The 27,494-nt window shown below is 38.2% G+C and overlaps 1 protein-coding gene across 6 annotated transcripts in view; it reads left to right on the top strand.

The window, feature by feature from the left end:
* PDE4D (phosphodiesterase 4D) overlaps positions 1 to 27,494 on the top strand; it is a 369,603-nt gene that overhangs the window by 250,149 nt on the left and 91,960 nt on the right. For 4 of the 6 annotated variants that reach the window (XM_075021234.1, XM_075021238.1, XM_075021235.1 and 1 more), the window contains exons 3-5: positions 8,018 to 8,054; positions 12,993 to 13,066; positions 14,312 to 14,361. In XM_075021234.1, coding sequence (XP_074877335.1) covers positions 8,018 to 8,054; positions 12,993 to 13,066; positions 14,312 to 14,361 — 161 coding nt within the window. The other 2 variants (XM_075021240.1, XM_075021239.1) reach the window with 2 other exon arrangements.

Here is a 27,494-nt window from a genome sequence, read left to right as displayed (position 1 = left end):
TAATAAATTTTATTTTCATTTGCGACAAGCTAAGAGTTTATATGTGTCAGCTAATGCAAACAAAACTGATTAATAGCAACTTGTTAAGCCGCACTAACTTGATTGCTTCCAGTTATGTATGCACACCCACTAATTTTCTCTAACCTGAACAGAAAACAAGCCTATCCTTTAGTCATTGATACTTGTTTGTTTTACAGCCTTGCTTAGAGCTAAATGATGCTTTCTCTTCTATGAACAGTCCAACAATGGCACTTCTGAACTGGCCTGGACTCTTCTGATTCAGTTCAGCTCTTTTCTGGTTCAAAGTTCTACAGCCTCTGGCTTAATCCAGTCCCTCTTCAACACACAAACCAAACCTCTGCAATGCAGTAGCTTCTTTTCCCTTGCCATTGCCTCAGTGATCCCCAGGCAGACTGCTTTCTGATTTTAGAAGGAAAACCAGCTACACTGGTGAAACACTCTGGCAAGTCCATGCTGTTTTTCTCTTTAGGACTGAGTAATTCTGTCAGACTTAACACAGGCCAGTTGCTCAGAGTTGTCCACCATTCTTCTGTCATCTAAATGGTCTGCTGTATTATGGTAAGATTAAAGCATTGAAGCTTGGTGGCTGTTTGGGGCAATATGATACAGGTGATTTCTTGAGCTGTCCTGTGTTTTCATATCTTGCACATCATGCTGGCATCCTTCTGTGATGGCCCACTACATCAGTATCTACATGATTTCCTTAGGCAGATTACCCAAGTCAGATGTGCAAATGCAGTCTCTGTGGAAAACATTTAAGCTTCTTGAGCAAGGAAGTAGCTGAGCCTGACACAAGAGGCCTTGGTCCCTTGAGCTCTTCCAAAGGTGCTATGATACTTCCCATGGGAGATGGAAGAAGCTTGATAGTGTTCCTATAGCATATTATATGTAGTGCTGAAAAATAGTATACTTCCCATTCTTTGAGTTAGTCAGCTGATTCTGATTCCAGCCCATCCAGCAATCCTGAATGAAGCGTCTGGATTCAATGGGTCTTGGTTCACATCACCATCACTGATATGTAGTTAGCTGCCCTTGTCACCCAGCAAAGTCTCTTGTTTCTAGTCTGCTCAAAAGCACAGGCACTGTGATATGATGCTGGTGATGCACAGTAAGGTAAATGGGTAACCAGATAATACTTCCTGATACTGCCTGGATTAAATCTCAAAATACTGATTTAAAAACACTTTGGTATTCACTGTTCCTTTTCAGTCCTTTATTCTGTAATGGATATGATCATTCTGTCTTTCCAAGTCTTGAGAGTGCTTCTCACCTTGGGTGCTAATGCAGTTCAACTGGAAGTAAGATTGTAATTTGAGTAACCTAACAGTGATGACTTCAACAGAGCATACTCCATGTATTCAAAGGCTTCTTTCAAACCTAATAAAGCATATCTTCAGGAACTCAGATGGTGGCATGAAAAATTAAAGTACTTTCTTGTACAAAATATCCATTATACCTGGAAGGCTCCAGGTACATTAGTACATGGCATATCTTGGTGTGTATTAGTCATGTAGTCATCCACATTTGTTTTGAGCTGTCTTTTGGATCTCTTATCATAAGGTGGCCAGGTGTAGTTTTCTTCATCAACACACCATAATGGAGTAACTGGATTTGTGCTCCATGTGAAGTTAATTGGGGTGTTTGGAAACACATCTGAAGTATTTGCTAGTAAGATTTATGCTGGAGAAATGTTTTTTCCCTTTGGTGTATCTTCCTAAGTTTAACTTGCTTAGTTAGATAGCCCAAGAGGAACCACTATAACCAGACCTTCTTTTGGCTGGGATAATGGACTTTTCAGCGCCTATGGCTTTTCTAAGCCAATCCTCTTCCATCTGGTGAAGCTCAATTGAAATTAAGTAGGTTGAACTCTCCAGTACTTTCAATATTATAGCAATACTTTTGACTAATTAAGGCAAGCTCTCTTGCTGTATTAGCAAGAAGTATCAAGAGGACATAACTGCACAGTGTTCAGAAACATTCAGACAATAGCTGACAAGAGTCTGCTTCATTCAGGGTCTAATTTTTGTCTACTGTGTTATAGAACAAGTGGTTTCAAGTAGCTCTTCATAAAAATCCTTTAAGGTACCTGTTCCCAGAAATAAATAAAAGCTCTGGGAAAAACAACCCCCTCCTCTGTAGCTCATGACTCCATCAACAATTTCAATTGCTTGCTGTCTCAACCCTAAATCCCAGCCTGCCCACAACGTCGTAGACTCTAGCTCGTGTCTTAGATGCGTGACCATCCCTCAAATGGCACTCAGCCTTTCAATGAGATGCAAATTACTGGCAACCCACTGACTATCTGGGAAAAGCTGTAAGCCAGTTTCTGTCACACCCCATAATGTGGGCACAACATTGAGAGGTGCCTCGTATGCCCAGTCAGCCTTAACTTTTGGAGCCAGGCCTGGGCTATCTCATATTAGGACTAGAAAATTGTTTTCAAAGTCTTCCAAAATTGAGATAATATGACTTAAGTGCTATACCTGCAGAATAAACTAACTTGGAGCACTGTGATTTTGGGCTTTGCAAAAGCAGTATTGCGAACCAGCCCATTTGGATTCTCCAAATGCAGATGATGATAAAGTGCAAGCTGCAAGGAGCAGCCAGCCACCCCTCCTGCCTGCTCTCCTTAGAGCACAGCTTTTGCTGACTAGTATCATTACATGATGTTTCCATTACTCTATGAGAGTGCAATCTAGAGTCAGATTTCATTGCTGCTAAAATCTGAATCTGAGCAACGTGCATATTTTCAGCATACCTAATTCACATTTCTTGTGTGTTTATTTGGCTTCACCTGTAAAATGTTATTGGGGCAGAAAAAAAATCCTAGCAATTATGGTAAACTATCACCTTACTCTCTGTTCTCCATTTGTGGTTTTGCACGTAGTATATTTGTGTGCCAGCGTATGTGCAAGCAAAACACAAATGTCTCATCTAAGCTGTATTTATTGCATGTTATTGGACAGTAAGTCTGAATCAGCCTTGTATACAGAAATGAGTGGATGTCATGTTTAAACCAAATTTAGATGTTTACACTGAAAAAAGCAGGCTGCAATAGATTTTCTGGTTCAAATAGAAGACTACTTTCATGTTCATCTTCTTTCCTATTTTGTACTTTGTGTGTAGAACAGTATGGATTTTCCCTTGCTTTTGTGTTTGCTATGTTTCTATATTAAAAAATTATAATAAAAAATGCCCAAATACAGCTCTGTAAAAGTGGAGTCAATTCTTGTGACAATGCAACAAAAGCCTTAGTTCTTGCTGTGGAGCACAGTTCAGGGATTCTAGACAGCCACTGTCCCTTAGCGCTTTTCAAAGTCTGTTGGCAGCTTTATTCTTTCAAATGGGCTATGTCCTAAGTTTGTAGCCAGAGAATTCAACACAGAGTACACGAGTTGTATTTAAAGCCTGGCTGACAACCTCAGCCAGTACTTATCCTGGGGAGATAAGTGAGTTTTTCATTCAAATGGAGGAGTGTGGCAAACCAGTATCATCATGCTTTAAAGTGGTACAAAGCGTCAAGATTCTTTCTACTAGTCTTAGAATTTAGGCTATAAAAATTGTATCAAGATTAACCAGGAATTTTATTTTGACTATATCTTGTGCATGAAAAGGTATGTGTCAAATTGGTGTAAATGTTTTGTACATTTTCCCCCTCTATGTAGACAGAGCTCTTATTTATCCTGTTTATGTCTCCCATCTGCAACATGTGTCCTCAAGATCACTCACTTGGTATTCTTCACGTATGTCTAGGAAAGCTTAATCTGAGTTTACTATGGCCTTTATGAAGACAAACCTTATTCAGGACTTTCACTGCGAAGCTCCACACTGACAAGTGCAGACTCGCATTTTTAGTGGTCTCTTAAGGTCTGGGACTCACTTCTTCCTAATAGGTATCTTGACTTTTTTCTGACCACATTAAAAAAATACCCTTTCTTTTTTAAATGTATCCTAGCAGGTCTGCAGAGTATCTGTCTAGCTACTCCTCTTATTAGATGATTATATTAAATTATCCCAACTTAATTAAGAAGTGAAAGTAACACAGTCACCCTGTCTATCCTTGTGTTAATCTTCCTGCCTGCTCTTCTGTCTGTCCATGCATGCATCTCTAAGTTCCTTTTTAGTGGGGGCAAAGTTAATTACTGTCCTGTAATTGGGGTAGAAGAGACAAATTAATGCCAGTCTTGAGGAAAGGAAGCAGAATTTTTGTACATTTTATTTGGCAACAGTCAGCTGAACATGTTCATCTAACTTCTGACTTAGCACAGCGCTTTTATCTCTTCTCCAGGGTGGGGACTATCATAGGTTATATGGGGTGAGTTCAAGTATGTCCCATAGGAAAGGTTAGGAAGCAAAACCCAGAAAATTTGCAGAAGGCTAGGTTTCATCACTTTAATATGGTACAAAATTTGCAATGCGTTATATAATCTTTGGTCTGCTAATGGAAATTTGGCCTGTGTTTTGTGTAACAGCAATTAATCTCATGTGGACTGTTGCATGCTTTAGCAGTGGTTTTTGGTGGTGATAAAATTTCATAATTTTAAATTTTCAGGCTATGTGAAAATTAGTCCGCTTTCAAATCTGTCTTTCTTTCAAAAAATGAAGATGTAAATAAGCATGCCAACCATTCTAGTTAACAGAGTCTAACACTGATGTGAACAATTTCTTCTAACCTTAAAGATTAACAGCTCTGTCTATATTTCAAGCTTGTGATATACAGCACAGGGTTTACACTTCCTCTTGCTGCTTCTGTATATAGATGGGTGGCACTATCCTGTCCAGAATCCAGACAGAATCATCTATCAGCTTCCTTATCATCTGGAAAGAAAACAGCAGGACACTTATACATTGTAGTGTTTACTATAGCACAGTACACTGTGGATCAATGGCACTTTGATTGAATCATATGTACTTGCTCTTCGGTACAAAAAATAGCACACTTCAGACATGTCTGCTCCCTTTTTGAGAACTCTCACCTTTTCCAGATTTCCTGACCAAAGTGGATTAAAGATTACTCACCACACTATGCAATTGCTTTTCTGTTCAAGTGCGTCTGGTGTGTACTAAACTGCTTTGCAAAAGCTGTGGATATGTGTACTTTAAGTATCACACTTTCATCAAAATAATGATAATTTCTGGTATTGTTGCTCTTGACACAAGGGGCTTTTGAAAAGTGGAAATTAAATCCTGGGTTGATTTCAGTGCATTAAATTAGTATTTAATAATGCCTCCTCTAAATATAACAAGCTACAGTATTTTATCAGTATTCTCCAATGAAATGCAGTCCAGCAAGAGCTTAAGTAGAATGAAGTTTGAAAATTAGAGGAGCGGGGCCATGCTATTTTATATAAAGGAAAAAAAACCTCCAGGGCAGAAAGCCCAGAAATATGTATTTGTTGCCTCCTAGAAGTGCCACAGTATTCAAAGGGTGGCAAACAGGGGCACTGAATGGGAAGAAGAGCAAGAAAGTACCACCTCCAGTAAGGAAGTCCACAAGAATTTTTCAGAGGAAGGACCATCCTGTTTTCATAGTTTTGCCAATGTGCACTTTGACAGTTAATAACTATGTTGTAGCAGTTGCCTGGGAATTTGAAGCACTGATGAATATTTTGTGCATTTGTGTCCTATGTTGGGCATTCAGAGTGTTTGCCACTGACAGATGCTTGTGATGCTAAAAAGAACTAGCTCTACTCTATCATCTGGCTTATTCAGAGGTAGAAACAATTTAATATTTTTGTTCTTTGTCCAGTGCTGCTGCAACTTGTAAAACTTTTCATCTCCAGGATTCTGCCCCTTCATCATTTCCAAATATGGGAATTAGACTAGATGAATAAAAAAATGGTTTGCATATTGATTTTAGATACAGTTTCTATGCAGAATTTGATTGCTCAGAAAACACACTCATTTCTAAGAATTTGCTCAACCCTTTGTTTGCTTTTTGCCTAAACAACCTGAGTAACAGATAAAGTGGGTAGGCATGATAAAGACTGGCAAATAATTTACTTGAGGCTTTAGGCTCTTCCATCTTTGCAGAAGTCATTCATATGACTAACACAGGATTCCTTGCTCTGCACAGCTGTGCCTCTTTTAAGTGTCAACACAGAAGAGAAAATGGCAGTAGCTATACATAAATAGTGAAAATATTCTTTATAAAGGGGAAGAAATGAACAGATTTTACTGAGGAACAGGTAAGCCAGCTGTCAGACAGCAGATAATACCATTTCACAGAATTTGAAGACAAAGAGCATAATTTTTTTGGAAGTGAGGTAGCGTATATATTCACATTAGGGCTGTTTAAGTGGAGAACAGGAGAGAAAAGGAAAACATAGATGTGGCTTATCTTCTGCTGAAGCCTTTGTGTAGCTGTGTAACTCATTAAGCAAACCTGATCAGAAATAATAGTCCAGGGCATTTCCTGATGTTTTCATGACCCAATGAAAATGTGAAGAGGTACTAAATCCATCAGGTCGTTAACTCCCCTGTTAATGCTCTGAGCTGATTCCTGATGTCTATAATAACTGACTGGATTTGGCTTCATTGGGCAATTAAAGCCTCTGAGTTCCTCCCATGGTGCCATGTTTTTTCTGGTTTAGTGTGAGGATCAGGCTTACAGGCTTTCTCAGCCAGTCTGGGACTGTGGTTTCACTTGAAGCAACACCTTGTTCCAACCACTCCTGCAAAGACCTTGTTAAACATGCAGACTTCTTCCACAAGGTCTGTAAAAATCCATTTCTCTGTTTCAACTAACAGGAATAAAACAGATGGTAGTAAAAACAGCTACACAAATATTAAGCATTATGACAATTTTGAATATTGGGGAATTTTAAGCATTATGATAATTTTGAATATTGGGGAGTTCTGTTTCTCTGGTTGTATTTACTGCTTTTTTATTAGGTTTTTACAATACCTGCAAAAACATTACTGTCTTGTGGACAGTATATAAATTTTAAGAACGATGTTGAAGCAACTCAAATGCAAATCATATTTCTCTATTTATCAGAAAGCCTTCTTCTGATTAGATTTTCATGGATTTGAAATCCATTGTTAAATACTCATAGTTTATGCTTAATCTTAAATAGCATTAAAGTAGCACCAAAGCAATGGTAATTTCTGCTGAAAGCTGCAACTTGTAACTCATCACAACAAATTCACTGCAAGAAAATACAGGAGAATTAAAAATGGAGTCATATTGGATTTTTGTATTTGTAAAAATTCTTTCCATCTTGATTGCTGCCATATACTAGATATGATAACTGAAAACTCCCAAGTTTGCCCTCTGCCTGTTGTCCTCTGGAGAGGACTGACTCCATATCCTCAGTGCTACAGATGCTACTCTTAAGCTCAACAGCTCTTCAGCCTACTTGTATGTACAAGACTATATTTTTTGGAAACGGCTTCCAGTGGCAGCTTTCGGTGCTGAAGCAAAGGAACCCCTCATTCGCTTCCTGCCTCTTCCCTTACAGTTCGTCATCCCAGCACCTTGCCCATACATCACCCCATGGTGTGGGTGAGGTTGCCACAGCAACACCACACTCTCAGTAACACCCCCTATAGCTACAGAGGTGTGAGTCAGTTTAAAAGTTTTATAGGTTTTTATTTGTCTGCAATGTGCTACGCAGCCATCTGCAGTTACTTGCCCATCCAGTGCTCACAAACTTGCTGGTAACCCTTAGTGGGGTGGCTTTTGGTATTTTCAGCTCCATCCTTTGGGATGAAATCGCTGCAGATGAGTCCTGGGTGGTCGGTCACCTGCCCAACCCGCAGTGCAGAAACCAGCTGGTTCATCAGCCATCCCATAGACATGCCAAGCAGCTGGGCAATAACTAAGTTGAAATTTACTTTTCAAAAAATGTGTAAAGCAGCAGTAGTGAGTTAACTGCAGAAGAATAAAAATGGAGTTACCTACAGTGCATTGTAAAACCTGATTTTCTTTCTGTTAAAGCATTGAGATAAGTTTTCAATAATACCTAACTTACAACTCTGCTCATTTTTTCAGACATGGAGATGACTTGATTGTGACACCATTTGCTCAGGTAGGCACAATTTTGCCATATTTCTCACGCAATCTTACAATTAAAAGGCCAAATGGCCAAACCAGTTGTTTTCAGTTGTTAATATTACATAAGATATGTTTGCTTCAAACAGGAAAAAGCCATCTAAACAAGAAAGTCATAAACCTCCCATATCCTGTTATACCTCTTTTTTAATGCTTTTTGATTATCTGAAAAGTTGAAGTACAGTAACACTATAAACACCTTTTGATCTCTTTTCAAATACTGTAGCAAACAGTCATGATGAAGACAAATCTGTGCTCTCTGTTATTCTCCTGCTTTTTGTAGTTACAATTTCTCCTTTTGAACAATTTTTATGCATTCAGTACAAGGCAATTTTTAGATGTGAGATAAGTTTTACCCAGAATACTTATACTCCTTTTCAAAACCATCTCTATTTTATTTTTCCATTCAGATTCTGGTTTATAAAACATCAGCACAAAACTCTATATGATTGAAACTCCACAATTTTTAGCAAAAGAGCTGTCTTATCATGTATGAAAAGTTAACACTGATGTTCCTTGAACTCATGATGATAGGTTTTACCCTGTAATAGATAGGAATGAAAGTTAATTCAGTGTAAGTACAGGGGGGGGAAATAAATCTGGAAGTCATACGTGATTGAAGGTGAATGGAAAAAGAAACGTTGAGTCACACAGCAGTCTCAAATAAGAATAAGGTGTCCATCTTCAGTCTGAATATGCAGGTTGCTTTGGTCTAATGATAAGCTGTTAAAACAATTAATAATTCATTTAATAGGTTATCATATATTTCATTACATTGTAAACAGATACAGTGTTTTTAAGACTCTGGCTGATCAAGTCCTTAATATGAACAATACCTTCATCTTTTATTAGCAGAGAAAAGATTAAGCCAGGGCCTTTTCTAAGAATACGTTAAGGTCTCTCAAATGGTAAATATACTTCAACAATAATGGAAGAGAAGAAATTACAGGAAAAACAAGGGAGAAAAAATGTAAAACCACTTCTGGTTTTAGTTCCTCAGGAAAAATAAAACCCCTAACTCTTGGGCACAGAAAAAATACAAATTGTATGCTAGTCAAGCATTCCAATAATATTTACTATATTGAATTCATGTTCATTGTCATCTGAATTTTTATTACAAATTATGCTACATAGATAGCACAAGTTATATTATGCCTAGAAAAATGGCAAATATTACACCCCATTTATGGACATTTTTTCCTGGGACAAAACACCCTATTTGTTTTAAGGGCAGTTTCGTATTCTTGTTGGCATTGAGGGATGTGCTTCAGCAATTGAACCAGGAGTAGATGAATGTTATTGATGCTTGCACCAAGGTGCCGTAATTGATTATTTGAGAGCTTTTAGTATTTCAGTGCAAAACCCTATTAGCAGTGGTTTAAATCAACCTGTTTTCATTTGCATTGAACAGGAGAAAGAGCACTCACAGGGTGTTATCACGTGTCACATTCCCCAACACAGGGGGAATTGAGATGCAGTTGAGAGAGCGTGCCTAATAGAGGGGAAGTGACATCTGATTGGACTCAGGAAAAACGTAGCCCTTATCTGAAAGTTATTTGAATATGCAAATCCCATCTCCCAGTGGGGCCTGCTCACAGACTGCATCTGCAGCTAAGCCCAGGGCCCATTCCTCTGAGTTATGTTAGCAATATCAGGACCTCACTCAGGACTTCAGAAATTGCATCCCATGTGCCAGTACAATGTCTACTCATCATACAAACTACCCTTTCAGTATCTTCCTGGAGCAGTATTTCATCATGTAGATGCATTTTTGTGTTGCAAACAGCAAAAGCACCGTTTTAATCCATTTGGGGCTTCCTGGTAGCAGTAGATCATGGCACGTGGAACACATGTTCCAGTTATTGCAAACCATCCGTATTTTCTTCAATTGATCAGGAAGCTTGTTTCATCTGATCATGAGCCACCTGGTGGTAATAGTTCCAGTTTTAGCATTTCAGTTGCTATTCAGCACATCACCATGGTAGTACAGCTGCATTTCTTAACTGGAGGCAGGGTGGCACACTGTGTACCCCACATAGAATCTGGACCCAGGACAAGATAATTTACTATTTTTACTAGAATGGAATTCTGTAAGCTAAAATTAAAAAATTTATCACAAGCATATTATTAGTTGCACTCCTCTATATTGTAATACACAGCAACTGTTGTAATTTAGTTATTTGTAGAATTTTGCTTTTCAAGAGAAAATCATTTGAATTATTTGAAATTTAAGGGAAAATTCTGTAGGTTTTGTATCATCAAAAAAGCTTAATTTTTTAATTCACTTGCAATTGTTTGTATACAACTTGATTTTGAAAATAGTATTATTTACTTAGGGATTAAACCCAAAGAGGTTTGCAGATGACTGGTTGCTTTTTGCTCACAAATCTAACTCTAGAAACTTTAAGCACAATCGGAACTTCTGTCACTTAAGCAAATTATAATGAGAAACTGAAATAGTATTTTATGTACTTATACTATAATAGACTTCTAAATATTAATACCTTTATACAATAAGTCAAGTTGTTTAGGTCCACTGTAGCCAATGGCCAAAGTTTTTGCTGTCGCTTTTACATTCATCACTATGTATGTGGGACACCTTGCACTCGCAGAAACTGACAAAAAATGTGCATGTGTGCTAAAGCAGCTGGGGTGCTGGGCAGGGATTGGACATTTCATCCCTGGACCTACAAAACAGTTATCTCACCTGCCAGAAGAACAAATAGAAGGACATACAAACCAAACAGTCAAGTCTCTGCTTTCTGAAAAAGGAGAGATTGATAATATCTCAGACAGTGGAGAAATCTGGTCAATGTGCATAGTGGTGGGCACAGTAGAGAGACTCCCTCGCAGCTCTTCAGGGACCCAAGTGTAGGTCCAGCAAGGCTCATCAGCCTCCACTCGTAACTGGCCCTGAGCAACCTTGCAGCTCTGCACACTTCTTTCCGCTGCACCCCAGGTGCTAAATGTCCTGTTATTTCAGATCCAATACGTACCTCAGCTAGGTTCATGTTTTCACATGGCATCGTGCCTAGCCTACTAACCTTTCTGAAACTCAGCCCTGTGCTGCTGGTACAGTCATGTCTTGCACTCCAGCAGAGGCAGAGCTAGTAAGCATGGCTGTACCTGAGATCACTCACCAAGGAGTCACTTAGCTACCTTTGTACGTGCTCCCAATTCTCAGTGCACCTGAATATACAGCCAATTTGAGTCCAGCAGGGCTTATTAAGTAGAAACATTTTTTTCTTGGCCTGAGACATCTCTGGGAGCCACATAGATATGCTTCTTTGATAATACTAGCATATACAGTCTGTCTCAGCATCCTGGCACACATAAACTGAACCCAGGCAGATCAACTGAAGAGAATTGGAAATGGACTGCAGTCACTGAAGTGTCTTACCTTAATAGGCCCAACTTTTTTCCATTTATGCTTTCCTTCTCTTCCCACCTTCAACTCATCCTTTCCTTTTACAGTATTTTCATACTTCAGCAGTTTTTCTTTGTATTGCATATATTCATTTTTGAACTTTTGAACTCCAAGATCTTCTTTCCCCTTCTGCTTGGTTTATGCCTGATTTCCCTCTGCATATATCCAACATCCAAATACAACATTTGTTAGTGTCACTGTACCCTGGGCATGCAAATTTGATGGCATATGTAATTATTTTTATTCCATGCTGAATGTAAAATATGTGAGTTTGCCTCCTGATCTTTGGAAAGGAAAACATAATGAAATTAATACTGTCTAATTAGGCAACAAATGTATTTTTATTATCTTAACTCATTTGGGAATTACCTACAATAGCTAGAGCACTGCCAGTCATTATTATCTCCAGAGTATTTTCTATCTGTTACAAGCTTTCACTAAATCCTTCTTTTCTTTTCAGCCTCCTACCCCCTTTCCTACCTCATGTATAAATTTAAGGGGCTATGAAAAGAGGGTTGTATCCTCCTTGACTCAGACCTCTGGAACCCATATCCCCTTTCCCATCTTTGTAATTCCTAGGACAGGTTCACCAGGGAACCAGCCCAGTCTGTGCTGAGAAATAACAATGGGCAACTCCTGCAAAGACACACCAGTGATTAGTGTTGCTCTTTCCTCCTGTTCCCAGTCTGGTTCCAAACAACTTGTGGTTCCTCCCTGACATCAGCTGAACTGCCTCTCCCTAGTCAAAGAGGTGCATCTTATTATCTTTACATGGTACAAATTTGCTGCATTTATCCAACTGCCCTCAGAAGAAAGTGCCTGTGCCATTTATAACAAGAAGACACTCTGCTACTGCCTCCACTATCTGCTGTCTTGCATGAAATTAAGTCCAGAAAGAAAGAAGTTCATTTATGTCATCTTTCCCAATGTGCAAACCTTGTAAGAGCCTGCAGACATTTCCCACCTGCTTAGGTGATACCTTCCTCTTACTCTGGCCTTCTGCACAAAGTCCCGAAATGTGCCCTTTAAGGGACTCAATTCTATTTTTCCTGGCAGTCTAGACAATCTCATTCCCTTTGTCCTTTGAGGTTTGTGGGGGCTGAATGGCAAATGGAAGATTCTGTAATCGTTTCTTATGCATGAAGTCTTACACTTGAATAAGCTATTATCTTCCAATCACGAATGCTTTTATGCTCATTTTAAAGAACTAAGAAGTATTCTGTGAAAAACTTTCCTCCTCTTCAAGTAAGTCTGCCTTTAAACAAATAATGAGTCATTTATGAGGAAAAACAAGAAATAAACTATTGCCCTTGTATTACAGACATGTTCTTGTTAAATAATGGTCAAAGGCTTCAGACAAACCAACCCTGGAAACCTTTTACAGTTGTTTTGCAATGTCCTTTCCTTTTTATTTCAGCACAGTGAAATGGAGATAAATCAGGCTCACCTATGCAGAAATTTAGACTGAAACCATTTTGTCTGTTCCAGGTGCTGGCCAGCCTGCGTACTGTACGGAATAACTTTGCCGCATTAACCAATTTACAAGATCGGGCACCCAGCAAGTGAGTGTCAATTTTTGGCCACTGAACTTTTTGAAGCGATACTTTTAAAATGTAAACTAAGAATAACAATTAGACATTACAGATTTCGGTCTGTGCCACCAAATCTGCATAAAATGTGGATGAGTAATGAGTTTATTAATCCCTTAAAGATGCTATACTTGATAGCTGAGACGACAGCCTCCTTGCCTACTAATTGCTCTTGCATTGCTTGCATAAATATATCCTTGCATAAACTTGGAGTGGTTTTTGTGCAATTTACATGATTTTCAATAAATTAGTCATATGTCAAAGATCATTCAAAGATAATCATTCAGGCAGAGTCTGAGTCTTGCAAATGAACCAAAGTGAACAGACAGCAACACTCATTGTGAGCTACTTGCATGATCTGAACCTAGAACTTTGCCTAACTCATTCAAGATAATGACATCACACTTATCGACAGTAGTTCATGATGATAAATGAGACATTATAAATATGGTCTTTCTCCAACCATGTTGCAGCGTCACAGTTAACATTAATGTTAGTTACACTGGCAAATTTTGTGGTGGAGCCATTTCCCTCACCCAAAATGTGCATCTCTAGAACTTAGAAGTAATTAGCATTCCAAAGACAGCTGCCTACCATTGCGTATGCAGCGACTGCCACTAAAAGATATGTCCAGCCCCCTTGGTTGGAATATGCAGACCCTGTGTGGCCCCTGCTTGCAGTCATCCACACATCCCTACACAGCTGTGTCAGTCCACCAACTTCTAGCTTTCATCAATGGGCAAAGAAGTCCACTGAGCTGTTTGCCCTAAAGATTATTGTGAAAGGTATATGCAAAATAGTGTGTGGAATGTATATGCAAAATAAGGGAGTGAAAAATAATAATAATAAAAAAAAGTATTTCAAGTCAGAGAACATAGGAAGTGCAAGCCATGTTAGAATAATGGTAACTATGTATATAAATTAAACTTTGAGCTAGGTATAAGCTCTAGGTATGATTAGGCAGGTTTTTAATGAACTTGTAAATTCCTAAAATATTCCTTTTTTGGAGTTCTCAATCTGCAGAAAGGTTTCAGGGTCAGTTGTGAATTCCCTTCTACACTAGAAAGAAGTATCTGTTCTAGATGAACTTTTTCTTTGGCAATGCCAGGGTATTCCAGTCCCAAATAATTTCCCAAGGAAATGTATTTTCTATTATATTGTTCAAGTCATCCTTGAGTTTATCAGGCTTATACCTTTTATTCCTTTCCTTTTAAACAGACGATCACCAATGTGTAATCAACCATCTATTAACAAAGCAACTATAACAGGTAAGAAGAATTAATATGACTAAAATTCCTCTGTGAAACCATAATGGGTTTCTAAATTTAATCCTTATTTATAAAAATGTCTCATTGAAAACTGCCTTTTATAATAATAACCTTGTATTCTTTCATATCCTTATATCTGTCTTATTGAAGAGGATGAGTCATGTGTTGACTCAAACTGTCGACTTTCGGTGTTGTATCATATTAGCTTTCTGATTTCTGTCCTCTTATCCTGGTTTTAATTTAAGTTTTTTCCCTAATTGTTTTTTTCCCCCTCTATATACCAGTGTGTGACCATGTCATGTTTACCTTCGTTAGTAACATTTTGCAATAAAATGTAGTAGAATTAACTGGTATGAGGAATGCATCAATGTTTCTTTTGAGACATGGAGTTCTGTAGTTTTACTGAGGCAAAGTCTTCACATTACAAGCCCTTAGGTAATGAGGACAAATTTTCAAAACCAGCTTTTCTGATTTAGGATGGTAAATTCTATTTCTATAACATTTGTAGGTGCGTAAGAGGAAAAATAATTCCTTTGTAAAAGACACTATTATTTCTAAACAAACATTAACCTGAAAACAGGACTGGCATTGTAAGTTACGTGAACACTTTTGAAAATTTTACCCTGTGGCACTTTTGGTTATTATTATTATTATTATGGCAACTTTGTCATGGACATCTTTATGGGAACACACTTTATTTGACCTCATATTTTTTACATCATATTAATCCATATGTTCTTACACTGTGTAATTTTCCAGGTAGTTGCATTCTCTATGGTGTGTTGGCAGAGTGAAAGAGCATTTGCTTTGCCTCTTGATGAAAGTATACAGACACTTACTAAACAGCAATTTATCATTTAAATCAAAAACTTAATGTTTCCAGAATTTTCAAAATAGCTTTAGTCTTTTTTAATTGTATAATAGATTTGTAAGTCAAGGAAGAAATGGTACTTCAGCTCTTTTGAGAAGTGTGGCTTTGTCATGTTCAATAGTTTCTGTCTTTAGGCCCTGGAATGTGTTAACATTGTTAGTTTTTTACATCTAGCCTCACACAATATGCATATTTACCTCTAAAAAACCTAATCTTGGCAGTTCTGTACAATTTTACTCTCCTAGGAATTCATCACATAATCTGACCATTTGTTTGTAGGGCTCATATGGGAACAGAAGTTAAATCTTTGAATCTATTCTTTAAACAGGAAAGCATCCTTAGTTAAGAATGTTCTGCCATCATACTTAAATTCATGGTAATTAAATAAATAGGAAGGGGAGACAGGTAAATGCTTAAATCAGTTATAAACCTTTGTTAATATATTCCTTTAAGGGGTAATTTTGGGCATTGGTTTCAAATTACTCTCTGTGAGACATTTTAGTTATTGATAGATATGACACCTATTTTTAATTGTGGAATTTGTCTCATACAATGCAGTCATCCAGAAGTCTGTTACCTTAACTGGAGATAGAGATACTGGAAAACAGGGTTCTTTCTTTGGTTCCAAGGGACTAACTTTAGAAAGCCTGTAACACAGTAAAATCCCTGACAGTAAAAGAAAATGTGATACCCAGAAGATACACATACATGTGAGCACACAGTGAGCCTACCTTACGTGCTCTCCCACAGTTGTTTGCCTGAGGTCAACTTTTTTCCACCAGGAGAAGCTGCTCAGACAGCAGGATCCAAGACACACTCTGCTGGAAGATGCTGTTGCTCTTTTTAAATTCCCCCTCAGATCTGAAGGTTTCCATTCAGTTAATCTTCAGAATGCACTCTACATGTCAGAAGCAATAAATCATCTGAAGTTTTAATGTTTAGAAGGAAGGTGGTGCAGTCACTACTGTAATTAATCTAGAAAATGCTTCTGTGCCAAGAAATTTAAAGGAAGCAAGAGAAGGCAAAGAATAGTAAGGATAATTTAATCTAATTTAGTTTAATCTGATTTCTCAGAGATCCTGCTGGAATTGCTGTGCCCAAATTATGCATTGAAGTGGGTGAGCTGGAGCCTGTGCGCATTGGATATAAGTGGCTAAAAGACTTTAATGATACAGGAAAGATATTAACCCACTATAAAGCATGAAAATGGCTACAATTCATTTTGACTGTTGAATGGAGATTGAGGCTAGATACTATTTTGCCTGAACAGGTTTGCCTGTTCTTAGTCATAGACTGGTTTTGATATTTCCATAGCAACAAATTTCATGGCATAAGCACAGAAGTATGTATAGGTGCTTTCTTGGAGCATAAAAAATCCTAGTAAAACATATTGCACTACAGCACTATGCCAAGAAAGAAAATGCATTACAAACACTTTGTCTGCTCTTCACAGAATGGTTGAAAACCCCATCAGATGCTACTAAGTTTTTGAATTCTTCTGGGGAATGTTTGAACTGTAGCTTGTGCAGATCCTTCCTGCTGAGAAATCCTCCTGGTTGTGCTGTTCTCAGAGTTCATGTCATGGAATATCCAGAACAATACACCCGACAGGTAGAGCCCCATCCCATCATCCTGATGGCTCAGCTAGCAATCTCAGCAAGAACTGATCACCAGTGTAACAAACTAGGTGACTGGAAGGCACAGTATCACTAAACTATGTCAATGCTAAACCAGAAAGAGTTTAAGAGTTTAAGTAAATGCTCCACTTAAGATGGAGCATTTATGTTGTTAAGCTTCCTGGAAGAATTGTCTTTGGGAAGACTTTGACTGAAGAATGGGACGATCACAGAAAGCAAAAGTTTAGCAAAAGGGAACTACTGCAGAAGATACGGGAAAATGACAAAGGAAAGATAAAAAGGAATTTGGTAAAGCCAATTGACTAAAATAGCAATAGCAAAATTCTCCCATTTACTATTTTAAGCATTCACCCTGAGGCATAAATGTGGGAGAAAATGCATTAGCAAAAAAATAAGAAACTGTGGAATTGAGAAGCAGCACAGGAATCAAATGTTCAGATTTTCAGAAGCAACAGCAACCATGGTGGCCTTAAAATTTGCAGTAATTTTTCAATGTAAATATGTAGAAGTTGATGATCAAAATATGATCGGTTCTATTCAATACATCCACATGAATCCCTTTTGGAAACTGTGTTGGAAGAAGCTAATGAACATCAATGGCATACTGGATCTTCAGTATGAGCCAAGTATGCTATAGCATGCTGGATGTTCCTTTTGCAGACAAATTAGGTGGGAGCTTTTCATGTAACAACAGACTTCTTAGATGGCACTTTTCTTACTTGCTTTAGATATCTAGGATGTAGATACCTATTATATCTATAGTCAGTGTGAATAAGCAGACGTGCAAACTGACTTACGTTAGATGTCTTCTTTAAAGGGAGATGAATTGCTCCCTAGAAGTGCCATCTCTGTCCCATGACTGAGACCAGCCTGTTTGCTGTACAGTGCTTCCATGCGTGGTGTTCTGTGCTTCAACCAGAAGAGGGGTTCCTCTCGCTATGAGTCACGTTTTCCAGGCAGCGACGTGAATGGTGTTTCACTTCAAGTTGATAGTAATTCTCTTAACACAACCAGTGTATTATAAATAAAGTTTCGTTTTCAAAAAAATGAAACTAGCTGTGACTCAAGGATTGAGCTTGCAAGTTTTAATTTTTGACTGATAAAAAAGTGAGCAAGCATTAGATATATTTTGATTACTACAGTTCTAATATCTGCATTTCTAAATCAGAATAATTTGAATTAGGAAGGAACCATATAAGGTCTTCCTTGATATGTTTCAGATTTAAAACAGATAGGACATCTCACAATTTCTCTGTCCATTAATGACAATTTGCAAACTCAGTCTGGTACCTGCTTTTATGTGCAAAGATTTTGCATGCAGACGGAGGTAAATTTATCCAAAAGAATGAGTTTCCAAGCCTCCGAATACTACAACTACTGATTAACTGGCAAGTCTTAGTTAACCTGAAACCACAGACACAGGGTCTGATTTGTATATATGCATATATTAGATAGACACAGTATCTAATTCATAGTAATAGCTTTAAAGTAGATTTAAATTTAGATTACATAAGTGGCCCTTTACATTACAAATACAGTGCCAAAGGACCCGCAAGTGAAGACTTGTATATGTAACAAAAAGGTAATTTAATTTAATCATAAAATAAATTATAATTGCAAAATTGCACTTTTTAGAAGTTGTTTACAATTTTGCACGAAAAGCTAACCCAAACCTATTTCATCAGATAGAGGAAAATATATGGAATTTTTCAATAACAAGCTACATTTCATTTATTAAAATGTAGGAAGCACGTGGCTTAGTGTCAGGAAAACCCCTTAAGATTTTGTTATGTATACAAAAAACACGGCGATAGAGAAATACACTACTTGCAAAGATTATGAGGTTATATATCTAACTGAAATAATTTGCTACTCCGTGATTTCATTGCTTCTTATTGGACTTGAATTACACTCTTTACATGCATCTTAAATCCAGCAGAAATCAATATCCTGCTAGTTAAATGGAATTTCTTACATGTTTTTCATGGGCTTTGTCCAACACTTTCTATGATTTGTTTTGATGAGCTTCAGGTTTCCCAACTAAGTTTATGTTTGTGAAGTGGGATCTGCCAGCCTTTTGCTAGACATTTTATTTTATTAAATAAAAGTATAATCAATCATTATTTAATAATTAAATATTAATTAAAGATTACCCTCCTCTCTTCAGTAGGACACACTTAAACAAATATCACAATGGTAAGCTAAACATCTATATTCATACAGACTAAACCCTTTCTAAATACAAGCAGCTGGACATAACAAGAAAAAACAAAAGATACAGATGAAGATCAGTAGGTCATACCTTATGGCATTGGGAATAATGGATTATTTTGAGTGTGTAGATCTCTATGTAAGTGCATCTCTCACTCATACCAGTTCTGTAACTGAAAGATTTTACTGAATAACAGGATGGAATTAAAATAGAATAAATTCTTGTTCAATAAGAAGTAACATTCTTGATATACTTTAAACTGTTCAAGAGTCCAGAAAGCAAAGTGTTACATACCCTGCTGACTCTTTCAGGGCCTGACTGGACTGTACAGTGTATCACTGCATGGAGATGTCCCCAATAATCCAAATGCCTTTTATTCTTTCCTGTGTCTGGGATTCTGCCAGAGCACAGCAGAGGATAAAGTAAACACGAGAACATGAGTGGACAGAAAAAAGCACAAATGCATGCCTTACAGAGGTTAATTCCTGCAATCTGCGGTAATAGCCACTAGGTTGGGAGTGGGTACATGAGACTGAGGGGATCATAATGTCTGTGAAAACAGAGGCTTAAAAATAAAGAATATTTCAGGTTTTTAACAAAAGAAAACTCATAATACAATATCAGTGTCACATTTTAAAGTGCTAATGACCTTAGATTTCATACCCAGATTTAGGCACATATACAAAACATGCCCTATTGAAGACACAATTGCAGTATATGTATCATTCCTCTAGATTTAGTAAGCAGGATTACATTTATAATGAGAACTTCCCCCTCTTACTTAATTTACCCACTGAATATATTTTTATCTTATTACAGAAAAGTACTTCTATGGTAAACTGCACTGCCAAACTTTTGGCAGAGGCAAGGTAAAATGTTCTGAAACCTTCATTCAAGTTCATTGAGTAAAGGGTGCTTTCCTGAAACTGTGGAGAAACCTGAGACCCTGGGTTTGAAGCAGGATGTTTTTGATAAAATGGCCTTTGTTCTTTGTGCAGTATGTTGAATTGTATGTAAATGTTCTCTTCTTTGTAGTTTTGCTTATATCCATACACCTATGGATATTTTGAATTATTTAACTCACCTCAGGCAATTATTTTAATTTCAGGGTAAATACCACAGACACTTACATTTTCAAGTGTGAATGTGATTTGTAGCATTTTCATGTCTTTCAGTCTGTGGTAAATACCATCTATTATTTGAGAAATTAGCAGATGTCTATCCACAGACTCGTAGCAGGTTAACAGTATACATCACCAGTGGTTGAATTCAAGAATTACAAGTGCTTTATATGCACAAAAGACACTGGCACACACATGCCAGTCCACCTCAGTTTACTTCCTAGGGGAATATCTTCAATACTCACATTTACGACCAGAATTCTTACTAACACTCAGTTAAATGTGTCCTTTCAACTTCTGTGAATGCTTTTGAAATTCCCTGTTTATGTGAACTATGTGAAGACAGCCACATTCATTACAACTCTTTTCTCAGATAGACCAAAAATTAGCACATTGTGTTGTCTGGTGTGGATTTTATGCTATGTGAAGAGTAATAGAAAAAGAGAGAGGAACTGACAAACTGAAAGAACACTATGTGGAAGGTTATATAACTATATTAAGCAGTTCATATTAAGGGAGTCCTGAAAATGTGGGTTTTGGAAGATAACCATAGCACATATACATGTAAGTGCTATTTGTCCCTCTCAATTTATGATTTTGTTACTTTATCCAACTCAACTCCTGCCTTTAAAAACAAAAGACCTCTTCCAAACTCACATCCCAGGCCTAATATTCTATTTTAAATCAAATTGAAGAACTTGACACAAAAAAACATTGTAGAAGTCAGAGTTGACTTATTTAGCCTGTTTTCTTGCAAGGCTACTCATTTAATTATCATCTATGCAACGCTATTGCTCTTCCCTCCTTTCTAAAAAAATAAAATATTTCTGGTGTTATTTAGACCTCTATGGCACAGACCAGTGTGAAAGGACAATTATTCTCTGCAGTTGTTACTTTCTCTTGCTGCTAGTACTTCTGACAGCCTTTAAGCATTCACAGTGGCATCAAATTTTGAAACTCAGTAGGCAATTTGAAACTAGAGAGAAAAATGCTAAGGGAAAGGAAAACACATATTTTTTTGTCAGAAAAAAATATATTTTATCATAACTTAACAGTGTTTTCTTCTGGGAGCCAGACAGAGGTAGCTTCCTGTCAAAACAAAATGGTTTCCACACACTACAGCTGCAAAGCTGTGACTGAAACTCAGGTGTGAAGTGATAAAAACTTCCTGTATGGACACCTACACCCAGACTGAAACCCCAAGAATTGAAAGAGCTGCCCAGACCGAATGTTACATGGAACTCCAGAACCTGGAAGTCCCCCTAGGATCCGAAGGCAGAGGTGGATGTCATGGATGTAAGTGTGCCCAGCTGGAGGAACTCTTCATGCAAGTGGCCATGTTACAAGAGGAGCTTAACAGACAGCACACCTGGACTTGTGCAAAGCATCTGATACTGTCCCACATGACATCTTTGTCTCTAAGATGGAGAGACATGGATTTTATGGGTGGGTAAGGAATTGGCTGGATGGTCGCACTCAAAGAGTTGTAGTCAATGGCTTGATGTCTGGGTGGAGACCAGTGACGACTGGTGTCCCTCAGGGGTCTGTATTGGGACCAGTATTATTTAACATCTTGGTCGGGGACATGGACAGTGGGATTGAGTGCACCTCAGCAAGCTTGCAGATGACACCAAGCTGAGTAGTGTGGTTGATACTCTAGGAGAGGATGCCATCCATAGCGACCTTGACAGACTTGAGAGGTGGGGCTGTGCAAACCTCATAAAGTTCAACAAGGCCAAATGCAGGGTCCTACACATGGGTCAAGGCAATCCCAAACATGCGTACAGGCTGGGCAATAAGTGGCTTGAAAGCAGCCCTGCAGAGAAGGACTTGGGGGTACTAGTGGCTGAAAAACTGAATATGAGCCAGCAGTGTGCACTAGCAGCCCAGAAAGACAATTGCATTCTGGGATGCATCAAAAGAAGGTGGCCATCAGGTCGAGGGAGGTGATTCTCCCCCTCTACTCCGCTCTCATGAGACCCCACCTGGAGTACTGCATTCAGCTCAGGGGCCCCCAACATAAGAAGGACATGGAACTGCTTGAGTGTGTCCAGAGGAGGACCATGAAGATGATCAGGGGGCTGGAGAACCTCTCCTATGAGGACAGGCTGAGAGTTGGGCTTGTTCAGCCTGGAGAAGAGAATGCTCTGGGGAGACCTTATAGCAGCCTTCTAGTACTTAAAGGGGGCCTACAGGAAAGCCAGAGAGGGCTTTTTACAAGGGCATGTAGTGATAGGACAATGGGTAATGGCTATAAACTGAAAGAGGGTAGATTTAGATTAGATGTAAGGAAGAAGTTCTTCACTATGGGGGTGGTGAGGCACTGGAACAGGTTGCCCAGAGAAGTTGTGGATGCCTCATCCTTGGAAGTGTTCAAGGCCAGGTTGAATGGGGTTTTGAGCAACCTGGTCTAGTGGAAGGTGTCCCTGCCCATGGCAGGGGGGTTGGAACTAGATTATCTTTAAGGTCCCTTCAACCCAAACCATTCTATAAGTCTATGAATTCAGATAGCATATAAAAAGAAAAGGATTTATATTGTGCAATCCAGAGCAAATACAGATTTGGCTTCCAATGAAGTCCCTCCAGCTGGTCCATGTAGTTCAGTAACCAATTAGCAATGCAGATATCCTTTGTTTAAGCTGGTTTAGCTATTCTGTTTGCAAAACGAGCCCACAATCTTCCAACAAACGTTCTGAATAAAGGATTGACAATCATCAGCTTCAGTGGAGTTGAACCAATCCCCCATCAGTACTGTGCAAAGTACTTTAAAGAGGCCTGTATATTTTTTTTCAAATGATCAATAATATTTTGCATAAACTAAACAGATTTGGAAAACGGCAATATTTACATCAGGTACTCTTTTTAGTTAATCATTAAAGGCCTTATCTAGGTTTTGATAGCTAAAATGAGAGTTATCTCATTTACAGCCTTCTTAGCCACAATAAAAACAGAATCATATTGCTTTGTGAGATACAGGGCACAAATTACATTCAGACTGAAATTCATTCATATGTCTCCTGCCCATAGTGAACAACATATGCAGTGAACATGCAGGGAGTCAGAGGCAAAGGAGTCTGCTCCCCAGCCAGTCTTTCACAGTCACTTTGTCACCGTCGGGGTGGGAACTAGCAGCTTCTTTCCTTGCACATACAGAGTTTACAGGCATTTGATATTCATAAATGGATGCCATATTTGCCTATATTCTATGAAAAACTAGCGCTCTCTGTCATAGTTTGTGCAGCACTGCCATGTGATGTCATGAAAAAATATCTGCTTAAAATGGGTCATTTGAAAAGATAACTATTGAATTGTATTTCCCTGTTAATGGGTATAGCATTTGTGCCTCCAGTTCAGCCCCCTTCCTTGGCTTAGGGAAGAGGTTGTTATTGACAGGATACATCTCTGAAGACTTACTGAATGCTCTCTCCATCTTGATTTGTAGACCTTTATTTAATGTTGCAAAACTTTTCTAACTGAATGAAAGATTACAAATGAAATCTTTATCTAGTGCTCCTTTAAGTTCAGTGTGTTTGTTAGTGATTAACTTTCTTGAGGCAGAACAGCAGGAAGAGGATTGATGTGGTTTTGGACAACGTAAGCTGTTCATGTATCATTTCACATTCAAGGAAGTGAATAAAACCAGGGTACAAAATAGAGTACGCTCTACATTTGATTACTGCAAGGTACCATAGAAAAATCTGAAAAATTCAGGCTTTCTATGCAGTGAAAGTATAAGAAACCTAAGAGCTTTCAGGATCCCTTAGGATGTTTAAACAATGACTTGCCCTGACTATACTAATTGCAAAATGGTGGTTTACATTATGTCATTTAAAAATGCCAACTAACATGTATTATGAAAAGATGCATTTTGCCCAGTATTATGCACACCTTTTGTTTTGCACTTCAACAGTGACTCCTGAAAGTCAAATGTATAAGCTTCCATAAAATAGCAAGTTACTTAAACGGAGAAGTACAATCATAGTTTAAAAAATTCCTGGTAAGAATGTCCATGTAATTGAAACTAACCATCCAAATCAACAATTAGAAAATAACTGTCATTGTTTTGCAGTGTGTAGACTACAACACTTGGCCCTTACGTATGATTTGTAATTTCTTAACAGTCTGTATTGGTGGAAACGTGTGGTTGGGTTATCCAAGTGCATAGAGACTAGAAGGCAGCATAGGGCTGACCTCTGCTTGTAAGCTTCATCCAGCACTTAGGTTACTTTTCCTTAGGACTGCAGTGTAGTACAGCCTTGATTTTGAAACAGACTCACACATTTTGGAGTCAGAACAGCGATGAGTTTAAAAAGAAAACATGAGAGGCATTATCAATCTACACATTGATAATCTGATATGCAACCCAACACAGATCATTGCTTCTTGCCTTTAAATAGGTCTCATATTTTGCTGCATCAGTAAAAGTTCATGTATCACCATTTCACCCAAACTGTCCATTTTACTGGAAAGACAGAGAGGATGACAAGCTCCCTGTGCTTCCTCTTTTCCTTTCAGCCCAGCTGTGTCACTTAGAGTTGAAAACTGTACATGACCCCAGGCTGCATTTACCGTATCGATAACAACAACAGAACAACTGAAGAGTGAAAGGTGATTTGGTTTGTAGGACTGAGGTGAGAAGAATCAGAAAGAAAAATAGGACTCTTGTCTGTGTCATTTTTCTCACTGCTGTTATGAATGCAGCCCATTGGCTGATGAATATAGAAAATAAAACTGTGCAGATGTGGCTTCTGGTATGACTGTTGGGTGCAGTTGGAGTGCACCTTTGTTCCACATTTCATCCAGGTTCTGACATCTCTGATCAGTGATACGTTAACTTTTGTCCAATTAAAAAATAAATTTGGAAGTAGGTCTCTTTTCCATTAACAGGTTAACAAGAAACTGGTGCATTAAGGCCTATTCACTTTCCTGAGTATCCATTTAAAAAAGAAGGGCTACATTGAGATCACCCATTAAAGTGCCTAAGTTCTGCTTTTATTATATGCAGGCTCCTAATTATGGAGCCTGAACAAAGCAGTGAATCAGAGCAGGCAGCAACCACGGTCAGACAACCCTAGAAACAAGCAGGAATAACAGCTCTTCTCTTGTGGAGTAGGAAGTTCTGCAGGTCTCTCCACATAGTCTTTTGTTCGTGCTCAGATGAAATGGATAAATTACCCTAGGAGTAGTGCTCAGAGTTTAGGATCTGCCCCTGCACAACATCTTGTCCAGGAGTGACCTCATCACTGGACAACAGGGACAGCTTTTGCTCATTCTCTCTCTGACCTTATGCATTTTGCATTACATTCTGCAAAGTGACTTATCTTGAGCTGGAAGGAGTAATTCCAGGTCCAGTGGTAGGAAAATCGGCTTGTGCCTACCGCACTTTCTCACGAACTGGGATCAAAAAATTCAAGAATCAGAAATGCCTAAAACTCAGGCTTCTGCTCTCATGCCAGGAGTTCTAACATTTTCATGCAAAAAGACATTTTTTTCCTGTTAGGCAACTCACCTCAGAAGACCTTTGGTGATGGGAACTGAGAAGTATGGAAGTAACTGGTTAGCATGGAAGTAACTGGTGAGGACACCTTAGTCACATATTCAGATATGCCCCTGTGTTTCATGCTTCCAGTTGGCTGGCTCAGTATACCAAATTCCTCTGAACAGCCCCTTTACAGTCAGGGGAGGCAGGCAGGTGTCTCAGGCAATCCAAATGCTCTGTGCAGGCCTTAACCCCTCCAAGTGCCTAGGCAAGAGCTTGAGAGTCATCCAGTAAACATTACATTAGTGTCACTAGTCATAAAAGAGACACCAGCAGTGGGCAGCCTAACATAGTCCCAAATATTGTAAGGTATTCCCTAGCAGAAAGAAACCTGCCAGGGAAGAGTTGCAACAAGGAATTTGCCAAGCTTGCTTCTGGGACTTTGGGGGAAATGGCAGGAGGCACAGAAAAAGCCAGTAGTTCTTACTGGAGAACTTTCACTTGAAATGTTAAAAGTGCTGGGGTATGACTTCTTTAAAATTTCCTAATCAAATCCAAGCCATAGTACTCAGGCAGGTTTGCACAGCTCTGTGACTCTTGCTTTCTGCTAACAGAATTGGAAAAATTTGGGGGTTTTATCATAGTCCTTAATCAGCTCACAGTTAAGAAGATTCAGCTCCATCTTCTGTAGGAGCAGACTTTTTTGTACCAGGAATGTCTTGATTTTTTCCTCATTATGATGATGTTCTGAGTTAATGAAGCAGCTGTGGCCACATGCATAAAGTTTTAGTTGATACTAAATATTAAAGATTATTCCCAAATATTTACATTAAAATACTAGTAGAAAATTGCCAATCTAATCTGTTATTCTTTCCCCATGCAGTAAGCTAAATTAATTTCTGTGACTGATACTTATCTTTGAAAGTGTAAATTAGATATGAAATTGAACTAATTCTAAGCCATAAAAAATTAAGCTGACAGACAATAAATTAAGGTAGTCTTTCTTAAATTATAGGATGATATATGATAAAAATAAAGGGTTTCCTTCCTTAATAATAATGAACAAGGTAGGATTACATCTAAGTGAGTGAATTTTCCCACTAGATAACTTATTACTATGCTAAAGAAACATGAAATAACTGAGGAATATATTACAGAAGTGACTACTGGTTTAGCAAGCATTTAAAAATTCCCCTTGTATTAAGTAAGCCATATGCTAGTGGCTTACTTAGTGGATATACTGTAGGAAACATTGACTAATTAATCTTTAATTGAAGGAGTCCAAAGATTATTAGAAGAAAAAGTCCAGGAAGAAGTCAGTGTCAAAAAAATTAAAGAGAAAATCAGAAAACAATTTGACATAGTCTGGCTACCTGAGCTAACTAAATGTTATCAACAGGATGCAGAAAGGTCTGACAGATGATGGGAGGCAGCTAGTGGGAAAGAAACCAACATTTGTTTGGGGAAGAGTCTTTAATACTATTATTGTTATTATTGTTGATGTGGTTGTTGTTGTTATGATTAATATTACTGGTTTTGAAACCTACTTCTTAAAGGGAAAAAGCAAAATCAGGATTTGAGGAAGTTTTGTTTCTTTTTAACTGGAGTTTGGCAAATAGAAGCAGCAGCAATGGCAAATGAAACCCCTCCCCTCAACTGCTTTTTGTATTCTGTCCTTTCTGTTTCCTAAACAAAAAAGGATCTCTGTATGATCTATTTCAGCATTTCAGCTGCATAAATACTTTTCTTCTCCAATGTGTTCCTTTTTTTTTTTGAAAAAGGTGAATCTCAAAATTTTTTGGCATATCAGATA

Source organism: Buteo buteo, chromosome Z, assembly GCF_964188355.1.
Source record: "Buteo buteo chromosome Z, bButBut1.hap1.1, whole genome shotgun sequence".
NCBI classification, from domain to species: Eukaryota; Metazoa; Chordata; class Aves; order Accipitriformes; family Accipitridae; genus Buteo; species Buteo buteo.
The sequence above is the reverse complement of the archived record's forward strand: the minus strand, read 5'-3'. Positions and strand labels throughout refer to the sequence as shown.